Source organism: Oryzias melastigma, linkage group LG16 (assembly GCF_002922805.2).
Source record: "Oryzias melastigma strain HK-1 linkage group LG16, ASM292280v2, whole genome shotgun sequence".
Taxonomy (NCBI): Eukaryota; Metazoa; Chordata; class Actinopteri; order Beloniformes; family Adrianichthyidae; genus Oryzias; species Oryzias melastigma.
Window position 1 is genome coordinate 20,093,803 of NC_050527.1, and position 12,150 is coordinate 20,105,952.

At 39.0% G+C, this 12,150-nt stretch overlaps 1 protein-coding gene across 1 annotated transcript in view; it reads right to left on the reverse strand.

Moving 5' to 3' along the window:
* The window catches only part of LOC112143763 (protein spire homolog 1), a 42,003-nt gene extending 31,359 nt beyond the window's left edge, over window positions 1-10,644 (reverse strand). The window contains exons 1-2 of the mRNA XM_024267957.2: window positions 10,068-10,644; window positions 3,557-3,585 (exon numbers count right to left, since the gene is read on the reverse strand). Of these exons, the coding sequence (XP_024123725.1) occupies window positions 3,557-3,585; window positions 10,068-10,383 (345 nt within the window). The 5' untranslated portion in view covers window positions 10,384-10,644. The remainder of the gene's footprint in view (window positions 1-3,556; window positions 3,586-10,067) is intronic.
* Between the last annotated feature and the right edge of the window lie 1,506 nt (window positions 10,645-12,150).

The window sequence follows — 12,150 nt, forward strand, 5'->3', positions numbered from 1 at the left end:
TTTGCACCCTGTGGAGAACATATATTTTATTTTTAACCTTTTTAGTTATTTTCTTTTTTGTGAATGTGCATAACGTAACAAAAAACTGTAAACTTTCAAAAGAATGCAAACATTTGATTTAGGGTTGAAAAAATATAAAATTGTTAAAAGTTGCAAACAAAAGAAATTAAAGAAATTAAAGAACAAAAACATTGTGTCTAAAATTCTTTACATTTAGATCAGGAAGATATATGTTTGGTTTAAGTCATCCACTCTGGAACTTGAGATTCATGGAGAATAAGGTAAATACCAGCAGAGGAGACAAAAGACAAGAGAGGGAAATCACAGAGACTCAATCTGCAGCACTTAGTGCTCGGAAAACACAGACACTGAAGAGAAATATAAACCACAAACAAAATCAATTCTGAAGGAAAAACAGAGCTAACACTGCAGAAACTTTGTCTAACACAAGAACACCTTATATTCTTTATTAAGACAATACGTTAAATCAACATGAGCCAGTTGCTATGGTCTTCAGCTCAGCACAACAGGAACTGACTCCTGACATCCACACACGTGTTCATGAGAACATTCTGCTCAAGTTCCAAGCAGCTGAACTGCATGAGAGCACTCCCATGACTGTGAGGCCGAGGAAAACACATCTCCATTTTACAAGAAAAATCCCCTCTGCTTCCCAGGCTGCAAGGCAGCCATGCAGAATGATGGGATGGAAAAGAGAAAGGGCGAGGATAAGGGAAAAAAAAGGAAGAACAAGGAGGAAACAGAGTGTGGTGAGCATGCCCGGGCAGCGTGTCTATGCCTGCAGGTTAGCAAACATCAGCCGAGTAGGAACCACAACCTACGTCTGAGCTGCAGAGTCCTGGAGAGCAAGCTTGCAGCTAAAACAGAGCAGCGGGATGCAGAGAGATGTGTGCAACAAGGACTTTTTATTATTAAACTGCATCGTAATCAGCTTTTAACAACACAAAGAGGCGTCGCCAGTGACGCTTAAACACAAAATCTTCAACATACTGTAACTTTTCAATCGTTAACACAATAATTCCAGAAGATTCTGAAGGAGAAAAGCGGCTCATCGAGTCAAAACTCCTAGCATGTAACTAACATGTAGCTGAAATATTAGCTAAACTCCTAAATAGGCTAAAGCAGCTCATTGAGCCTATTTAGGAGTTTAGCTAATATTTCAGCTACATGTTAGCAGTTTTGGCAAATTTAGGCTTTTTTCCATTTTTAGGCTATTTTTAGGTTTAGCTAATATTTCAGCTACATGCTAGCTGTGTTGGCTAATTTAGGCCTTTTCAGTTTTTTTAGGCTAATTTTGAGTTTAGCTAATATTTTAGCTTTATACTAGCTGTTTTGGCTAAATTAAACATTTTACCAGATTTTTAGGTTAATTTGGCTTTTTGCTAATATTTTAGCTTCAGTATTTCCAGTTATTCCAGTTATTATTAAATTCAGTGATTTTAGCTATTAGCTTCAGAGTTTTCAGCTCTTTCGTGATCACACTAATCACACTTTTGTGTTGCGATCGATCACTAATAATCCCAATGTTTTTCGAGATACAAAATATGAAGCTTTCGAACAAAAACAGGCCAGAGAGAATTTATTTCCTTCATTTTTACTGTCTGAAATTTTTAATTTATCAAGTGTTAACCCAGAAATGCAATTTGAGTGCAACAGAAAGATAATCAGAACCCCAAAAACTTTTTTCAGTGGTATTACTCCAAAAACACAAAGATGTTGACACATAATTATGTTAATTAGTTGTGTTAAGTAATATAAACACGTTAATTCAAGTTTATGTAATCACGTGCATTAATGCGTTAATGCTTTAAAATAACTAATTTACAATGTTAATTAAAGACTTTTTTTGTCCAGACTCCATGTTATTTTTTTTCTTTTATAAGATAGGATTCCAAAAAAAAAAAAAAAAGCTCATCTGCTCCTGGTCCAACCCTATTGTCAAATTTTAGAACCCTTTGTCAAAAAATTTGCCCACACCTGATCTAAACCAACAATTGCTGTGAAAACTGGAATATTTTTCCACTTTCTTTCACATTTTAAACCTAGACTTTGTCCACTTCTATGCAAGAGTGTCCTTGTTGAGAGTTATGGCCAGACTCAAACTCTAATCCCTGCAGTAGTATTAAAGGGAAGCATGCATAGTTAAACATTGAAGCATATGTGATAAAGTATAATCCACAAATCTGAGTTTACGCTGCATCCCAGGAGCAGGTCAGCCAGCATACACTCACTGCTGACACAAGCGCAGAATTAACAGATCCCAATGAGTGCAAACAAACAGAGAGTCAGCGCTGCAGCTTGCAGCAGACGCACTGGCTGTGAATGATACATCATCTGACATTCACAGCTGGATTATCTGCAAGAATTCCCACGGTTTTTAGCCATGTGCACATAATGCGTTAGCCGTGACTGCACACGTGTTCCCGTTTACGGCTTGATTCCATGCTGTGTGCCAGCCCAACGACTGGAACGCCATCAAACATCAAACAACTACAACGTTTTTCAGCCGCACTGTCACAAACGGCATTGTGAGATTTCAAATGCAAAGCTGCTTAGCAGGGGTTTATAAGACTATGCAGTTCACACTCTCTGCTTCTGCAGTCCACTGCTTGATCTCAAGTTACTCAACAACTCTCCATCTGTTGTTCCTGCTCTGTGACACAGCATCTGACTCTCTAACCAAAAGTAGGATGTTGGGTTCATTTAGCTCCTGTAGCTGCAAACATTACAAAAAAATGCAAAACGATGATCTCTACCAGAATTCAGCAAAAACCAAAGCTCCTCCACAATTATGGAAATAAACTGAGTTCTACTACCGATCCTTAAATATGACATCAGATTAAAAACTTAGAAGTTGAAATGCCAACGTTGCTCTGTTTTAGAAGCTAGTTTAAGAACACCAACAATGTTGTCATTATAATCCATCCATCTTCTGAACCTGTTGAATCCCTCTGGGGATCATTGGGTTGCTGGAGCCTATACCCAGCTAATGCGGAGCGAAAATAAGGAACACCCTGAACAAGCCACCAGTTTGTTGCTGGGACATCACCAGCATGTTTTTGTGTTGTGGAGGGAAGCTGGAGAAAACCCACATATGCATAAGGAGAGCATGCAAACGTCCTTTCTAAAGGTAGGTTACGATTATATCTAGTTCATAATTATGTTAAAAAGGTTTTTCATTTAAAAAATCTAGTTTTAGAGTGTTCAATAAATATTTATCCTGTTCGGCCCGTGACCTAAGGTGTGTTTTTTATTTTTGGCCACCTGTGTGATTGAGTTTGACACTCCTGCTTTAAGACATCATAGAAAATAGAGTATTTGTCTGACCTGAACTGTAACCTTTGATTTTAACCCATAAAGGAAATGAAATCATCGCTGTTTAAATCTGCAAACAAAAACAGTAGGATAAACACCTTATTGGATCCACAAAAACCTGCCAAAACTGGGCTCACACACAAGGAAAGCATATTTATATTGCACTGCTGCACTGATGCAGAAATGTGACATATTCATCAAATCAGAGAAAGTTACTCACCTCAGCTCTTGTGCAGGGACTGTATTTACCTGCAGGGAGAGAAGACAGCGGTCAGAACACGCAGCAGCATAATTCACAAATGCAAAAAAACATTGTTCAGTTCCTGTCGAGAAATTCAAAATTAATTAGATATATAGCAGAAATGCTAGTATGAATGCTGGAAGCTGAATGTAGCTGCTGAAGATCCTGACAGCTGAAAATGTGGAAACTGAACTGAAACTCCTAAAGTATTAGCTAAATGTCAAATTAGCCACAAACAAATGGAAAATATCAAATAGCTCATTGTTAAAATATTAGTTGAACTCCAAATAAGCCTAAAAACTGAATAAATGTCTAAATGGAAAAATTCCTAATTTTGCCTAAAGATCTAGAATATTGTTAAGAATTAGCTACACTCCAAACTACCCTAAAAAATTGAAAAAATGTCCAAATTAGCCAAAATGGCTAGCATAACGCTAAAATATTAACTAAACTCTAAATCAGCTTTAAAAAATGGAAAAATGTCTAATTTTGTCAAAGCCTGAAAACTAAGACTACCAAGATCCAAACTAAAATAACAAAGCCCAGCAGTGTAAGACTGATGAGGACAAAGAGGGGAAAAAGAACAAAATAAATAAGTAAAAGAAAAATAAAATAGCAATTCTTTAAGGTAAGGGCTACTTCATTAGAATTAGATTAGTTAAATGTATAAATTGATGTCTGAGGTTCACATAGATGATAAACTATGTAGGTTTTTACATCCTGTTGACCTGAAGACATCTTGTTTGATCAACTCTACCTCCAGAATGAACAGATTTTATATGAAAAGAGAAACTTTGGCAAAAATTATTATATTTTATGAGTCAAAAACACATGTTTTCGTGTGCTGCTCAACATTGGTTATATAAAAAATAATAATATTTTGAGAAATACTAGGTTATTTTTATATTTTTGCTTTTGCCATAAAATAGACATAATTTATATTCATTAATTGGTTACTAGCTGTCCAGAGCTACAGAGAGAGGATCCTGTTTGGCACAGAGCAGCTTTTATTTTGGAAATAAGTTATTTGAGATAAAAAAATAAAAAAAAAAAACATAAAACTGTCAAATAAAAAAATAAAATCAAATTTTGAGAGATGCTACGTTCGTTTTATGTTTTTGCTTTTGTTTGTGTCAAAAACTAGACATAATTCAGATTATTAAAAAAAGATGATCACAAATCCAAACTTCTTAAAGACTAAAGTAAGACTAAGCAGCTCCTCAAGGTTTTGATCTGTAGAAAACAAGCCCAAATTACTCTTCTACTGTTAAAGGTTGCCGACCCCTGATCTAAACAAAGGTCAATTTATATATAGCATGGGATACAGCAAAAAAAACAAACTTTAACGAGGATTTTCAATACTTTTTATTTTAATTTTAAATAGTTTGATGGCAGCATATGGCTTCCACCTGGTCTAAAAGTTGTTACTAAACTAGCTGGCCTTCACAGAGTTCTGTTTCCAAGCAAATTTACAGAAAACTGAGAGGAAAAAGTGCAGCAGCCACTACAGAGTGAATCCAGGGTGAAAGGTTATGCAGTCAGTGATGGTTCAGGTGTCATATCTTCAGCTGGTGTTTGTCCTCCGTGTTTCTGAAGTCCACATTGCAGACGTCTACCAGAACATTCCAAAACACTTCATGCTGCTCTCAGCTGTGCACCTGACCACACTGCCCAACATACCAAAGTCATTCTATTTAGCTCTGATATATTTTCAGGTGCCTCAACAAAAGAATGTGGTGCCCCCACGTGACCCCCACTTTCAACGTTTGACTTATTTGATTGACAGATTTCAGCCGAGACCCATCATGGGAGCTGACCATCACAGTGATGGAGATGTACGGTAAATGGAAACATGTATTGAATACATAGAATGAACACAGAAACAACATGTGATCGAAGATGGAAACAATACAACCAGATAGGATATCTAGAAAATAAATATTGTACTCATTTATGTTTCAACAGGTTAGGTTAACTTTTATATTCACGAAAAATCACTTTAAACAGTGTTCAGTTGTCAGCTTTGCTGTTTTAAACCTAAAAACTGGAATTTGCACACTTGCCATTTGTGTGACATCACATGAAAAGGGTCTTTTGTACTAAAAATGTCATTTATTTAAGTAAGTATTTTTTTAAACACTGGATTTTATCTGTATCTTTATCTGTAACTATAATACTTAAAATCACTAAAGAAACAGGCTTAAAGTATTTCAACATAAATGAAATGATACTTTATAAAATATAAGCTTCCCTTCTTGTATTGACAGCCACATTTAGTTCTAATTTTTTGAGCTGTACGTGTACATAGAAGCATAGATGAGCCAGTTTTCACATCTTCTGGTGAACTCTCGTTTGAATAAAAGCTCTGTTTGGGCTTTGATCGTTTCATCAGTTTGAAGTCCATGTGACCAGTGAAGTTAATACTCTCTTCAGGAAGCATGAATGTACTCCCTTCAAAGTTCAGCGACTCTTTAATGTTTCTTCGGGCAAAACGGGTCCAGCTTTTACTTCATGACCAGACAGAAGGCTAACAGATGACCGCCTTTAACAATGAGAGGTTTTATCCTGGAAGACGCAGTACAGCAACATCACAGCAGCATCAGCATGACCTCAGCCTCAATCAGCAGATTTAAATGACATGCTGCTGTGGGGGAAACAGCCTGGTTTCAGAAGGCTGCACTGAAATCAAAAATACCACCTTGATGAGCCTGAGATTCATCAACAGCATCACATTCAAATGTAGGTCAGATAGATGTATGAAGGGGTCGAATGTAAAAGTGAACAGTCAACAGTCCCAGACATTCTTCTGGGTGGATTTAGGTGAAAGGGGGGCTTGTAGAAGATTCCATTTTATCTTTTTTTCAGGATAAATGGGCAATTTCATTCAACAAAACCCTTAAATTATTTACAAGTGTAGTATGTTATCTTTACTTGCACCGGAGAGAAAAAGTGAAATTATTCTCCAAACATATGGGCAGGAAGAATGACCCATATGTCGGATCATCATCTGTCAGCTGCACTGAAATAATTCCCCTTCTCTGATTCTCAGTTCAGAGAACCACTCCAATCAGTTGCATCTAAACTGGGGAGGGGTGCCTCAGGGATCAATTCTAGGACCTATTTTGTAATCATTTACTGCTGTCAAAATGTTCCTAGTGGTATTTTAGTTATGATTATGCCGTTTTTAGATCAAATCTAAAAACTTGTGTTGTTTTCTTGGACATAGTTTCTGCAGGGCGGCAGTAGTTCTTTGCAAATTCACCTCTAAATCCTGGGTGAGACTGTTGGTCCACAGAGCTCTTATTGTTTAAATGTGTCATTAGCTCTAACTGGAACTTCCCAATGATCTCTGTAATTGGATTGAACCAAGTTTCTTCTTTTGTTTCTACGTTTTTAGATGATAAGGTCTCTGGACTGACAAAAGCCTTGCTAGTATAGGCTAGAATGATGTTTAGAACGGATTCTAAACTAGATACACTAATTACTTCAAACAATAAAAGGGACTTTCTGTATCTTTGACTTCTTATTAACTGAAGGTGTTCATGAATTGCAACAAATGAGTGAGAGCCAGTCCCTATGACAATTTATTTTATTTTAAAAAACATTCCCAGTAGTGTTTTAATTCTGATTATGAATTTTTTAACCAAAATCCCACACTTTAAGTGTCATTTTTCATGTTGATCTGAAGCGTCTGTTTCCAAAATCTCCTCTGAGGGGGCGTGGCTTTTGTTGCTCCGCCCCTGATCCATCCTGTCTGATTATGATAGCTCTGTGTCTCTCTAGCATAAATCTTCACCTCTGCTACAGAAAAACATCCATCAATCTGGGTAATGTCCAGCCGTATGGTTCTGATCCGGATGTCAGCTGGACGAGGAAGTGAAGATCTCTCTTATTACATTTGTTCTCTTTCATGAGAAAAATGCCACACAGACATGTTAAAAACTCTAAAAACAGGATTTTCATCAGAGGGAGACTTTAAGCGTCCCACATTTAGGTTATTGTCTTGTAATTTATGCAGGATTGTTCATCACTCCACCGTCTGGAGGAAATGCAAATAATCAAATTGTTCTCAGTTTGTCAATGTTGATGTTTCTAGAAGGTTCAGGTTAGGGTCAAAAATGAATACAAACAAACTTGAAGATGAGATGAATCACTTTAGCTAAAGGTGTCTTAAACTTAAGTATCTAGGAATCTAATAAAAAAACAACAATTCCTTCAAATGAATAAAGGTGAATGTAAATGTAATAGATACACGGGTAAACAGAGCGGGAAAGTTTAACTTCCCAATCACCTAAAAAAATTTACAGGCTTTAAAAATATCTAAATATCTGTTGCCGGTTTCTGTACGATTGCTTTTGTATGGATTAGTTGGTAGTTAAATTGAATCAGCACATATGGTGGTTTCAGTGAAACCTAAGCTTTCATAAAGCTTAAGAACAATCACTAATGTAAAGATATTAGAGGTCTCTGATGGCTCTTGACATGGAGCTAAGCTGCAGATAATCTACTTTCCTGAACTGACACTTATCTGTATCATGAAGGACGGGGGGGTCACACCAAAACCATGAACTTCTACTGTAATTACGGAACAAAACTGCATTAGTACTGGCTGTATTTGTATTAAGTGGCAATGAAAGACTTGACTCCCCTCCTCCAGTGGTCTCATCCTTGGTTCTAAAAATAGCCCATTCATGCAGCTCAAAGATGCTGCTCACATCCAGAATCAGCATCCGAGCTCATCTGCTGTGTCTGTCAGGCTCAGATTTACCCCTCTGGGTTAATGAGACAAAGCCCATGGGGGCAGCTGTTTAAAGAGAGGCAATAACACGGGCTCAGCAGTACTGCCCCGAATCCATCAAGTAAACCATTACAAAGAGAGATAATAAAGTGTGAATTTTATTTGCTCAATGAGGCTGATGAAAATAGGCCTTTGGTTTGAGAGACACCAGCAGAATGAGACAGGAGGGACACTGCACACCCGAGCCATCTGTTCTGATTCCGACTCAAACCAATGCTCCTCTAAAGAAAAACAACAAACTTTCCTTTGAATCAAGAGGAAATGATTCGGAAGCACATCTAATCATTGGGGGTTTCAGCTGAGTGAGGCCCCCAGGAGGCTCCAGACATGCAGGGTGATCCTGTAGTCCACGTGTCAAAGTCAAGGCCCGGGGGCCAGATCTGGCCCTCTGAGTAAATGTTAATGGCGTATACTTGTATAGCGCTTTCTACCCTCGAGGGCCCAAAGCGCTTCACAGTCACAGACCCATTCACACATTCACACACTGGTGGTGGCTCCGCTGCCGATCTGGAATAATATTCCTGCTTGTTTATTATTCATATTTATGTGAAAAAGTTATGGTTTTAAAGTTTTAAACATTTGCATTCTGATACTTCTTTTTGACTACTTTGGCATTTACTAAGATTTTATCGGCTGTTTTGGAGCTTGGCTAATATTTCAGCTACCTGCTAGCTGCTTTGGCTAATTTAGGCATTTGTTTAGTTTTTGGCCAGTTTTGGAGTTTAGCTGATATTCCAGCTACATGTTAGCTGTTTTGGCTAATTTGTTTTTTTTTTCAAACCTGTTTTGGAGTTTAGCCAATATGTCAGCTACATGCCAGCTGTTTTGACTAATTTAGTTGTTTTTGTTTGTTTGTTTATTTTGTTTTTGAGACTGTTTTGGAGTTTAGCTAATATTTCACCTACATGCTAGCTGTTTTGGCTAATTTAGATTTTTTTTTAGACTTTTTTTGTTTGTTTTTTAGGATAATTTGGCGTTTAGCTAATATTTTAGCTGGCTGTCAGCTTCAGCGTTTTCAGCTATTAGCTTCAGTGATTTCAGGTATCAGCACAAGCATCTTCAGTGTTTTCAGCTATCAGCTTCAGTGTTTTTAACTATCAATTTCAACGTCTTCAGCCATCATGACTAGCTTCTTCAGCACCCAAATTCAGCTAACAGCATTCCCACTATATCGAAGGTAATGCTTTATATATAAAAAAAAAATATGGTTTTAAAGTTTCAAAAATGTAGTTGTAGTGTTCAATAAATGTTTATCCTGTTCGGCCCATTTTGGCCCCCAGTGCGATTGAGTTTGACATCCCTGCTGTAGTCACATGCTCTGAGCATCTGAGCCAAGAAGCTCCCAGATCTGATCTGAGGTCCAATGGGGAAACAGATCCAATCACGCGGTGAGAGCGCACGTGGCTGCAGGTGAAGATGGAGGGAAACAGAGGGGTGTGAGGGGGCATTCCTTTGTTTACCTGTCAGCAGCTCATGTGGATGGAGCCCCCACTGTACCTGCACTGGAGCCACTAATCTAGATGCGATGAGCCACCAACATTTAAAAAGCCAATAAGCCCAAACCGGCTGTTTTCATCCAAATAGTCTAATCACCGCAATAATTCTCAATAACTGAGATTATATAAGCTCTGCTCCGTTTTGGTTGATTTGGGGCCTGTTTTGACAGCAGATTGTGGTGGTGGACTGCAGTACCTTCACAGTCCCGGTAGTCCATCCTCACAGAGCCGTCTCTCTGGATCCGAACATCCCGCGGTCCGGATATCCTCCGCGGCGAGGCTCCGACGGCCGCCGCGCTCCTCCCGTCCGGGCGTCCCGTCGCCAGCGTCCGGCAGCACTGGTAACACACCGCCCATGCCTGCTCCTCGTTGATGGGCTGGCTGTACAGCGTCAGGATCTCCTCCAGACACAGGTCCTCCTCCGCGGAGCTCATGCCGCCGTGATGCTGCTGCTGCTCCCGGTGCGGCGCTGCAGCGGCGGCGGCAGCATCCGTCAGTCGCCGCTCCGCCATCCTCTCATTCTCTCAGCAGGTCCAGGCCGGGGAGGAGGCGGCGCGGGGGCATCGATGCTGCTGCGCTCCTGGAGGGGGCTGCTCAACCGGGGCCGGGAAACGTCAGTCCAGCTCTGGTGATCGGAGCCTGCGCGGTGAGAGGCTCGGCGTCTCCCTCCTTCATCACATGACCTGATCTTCACTGCAGGGCCGGATCTAGACAGCCCCTGTTGGGGGTGCAAACAGAAAATCAGGGGGGCAAGTGATTGGATACTTGTGATTGGGGTGTAAAATCCCCTCAAGTCTAAAAAAAAAACATCTGATAAAAACCTGTTTGAGTTTTTAACATGTCTGTGGGCCATTTTTCTTCTGAAATAGAACAAATGTAATAAGAAATCATTTTGTTTTTTTTCATTTCCGAGTATTTCTCCTTTTAAATCAATCAAACTAAAAAGAAACGTCTTCAATTTTCTTTTAAAACACTCAACAGAANACAAGCAGAGAAGAAAAAATGTTTGCAGTACTGATTTTTTATAATGAAACTGTGATACTGATAAATATATTTGAATATAATGCTAACTGGCAGTGTTTATGATTTTGTTTTAGCTGGAGCAGAAGTAGCATGCTAATGATTTTAAAGAAAACAGTGGATGAAAACAAGCAGAAATGCTCTGTTTGTTTGCAGTACTCATGTTTTATGATGAAACTGGGATACTTGAAAATAAATTTTCCCCAAATGCAAATAGCATTTTTTCTTTTGTTGTAGCTGGAGCAGATGTAGCATAGCCTGATAACATGTTTAAAGTAAACAGGGAATAACGTGCAGATAATTACTAAATAATTGGTTTATTTGGAGTACTGATATTTTTCATGTTAATTATGTGATACAGATTAACAATTTTTTGTATCTCTCATAGAATTTATCCTGTTTTTGCGATAGAACTTCCAAGAAAACAATGATGACTCTCACAGTGAGCACTCTTCGATGGTACGAAGTGGCCCCCTTTTTTAAACAGGTCATTCGGAGGATTTTAAAGAATAATTTCAATGACTACTGCACCAGTTATAATGCTCTTTTCTTGAGTCTTTGTTGGTTATCGAGCAGACGTTTATCTTTTATCCATTGTGGCTTCTTGACCAAACTTAAAATAAGTCAGGGAGACTGCAGCTTCGTCAAACCAAAACTACCTAAAAAAAAAAAACAAATAAACAAAGCCAGAAAACTAAGACTACCAAACCCCAAAGTAAAATAACAAAACCCAGCAGTGTAAGACTGCTGAGGACAAAGAGGGGAAAAGAACAAAAAAAGGAAAATAAAATAGTATTTCTTTAAAGTAACGATTACTTAGTGGGCTGCACGGTGGCGCAGTGGTTAGCGCTCTTGCCTCACAGCGAGAAGGCCCCGGTTCGAATCCCGGCTGGGACCTTTCTGTGTGGAGTTTGCATGTTCTCCCCGTGCATGCGTGGGTTTTCACCGGGGACTCCGGCTTCCTCCCACCGTCCAAAAACATGCTTCATAGGTTAATTGGTGACTCTAAATTGCCCCTAGGTGTGAATGTGAGAGTGAATGGGTGTGTGATTGAGGCCCTGAGACAGACTGGCGACCTGTCCAGGGTGTACCCCGCCTTCGCCCATCAGTAGCCGGGATAGGCTCCGGCACCCCGCGACCCCGAAAGGGAAGAAGCGGTCAAGAAGATGGTGGTAACGATTACTTAATTAGTATTTATTAATTTAGATTAGTTTCATTTATAAATTGATGTCTGAGGTTCACATAAATGATAAACTATG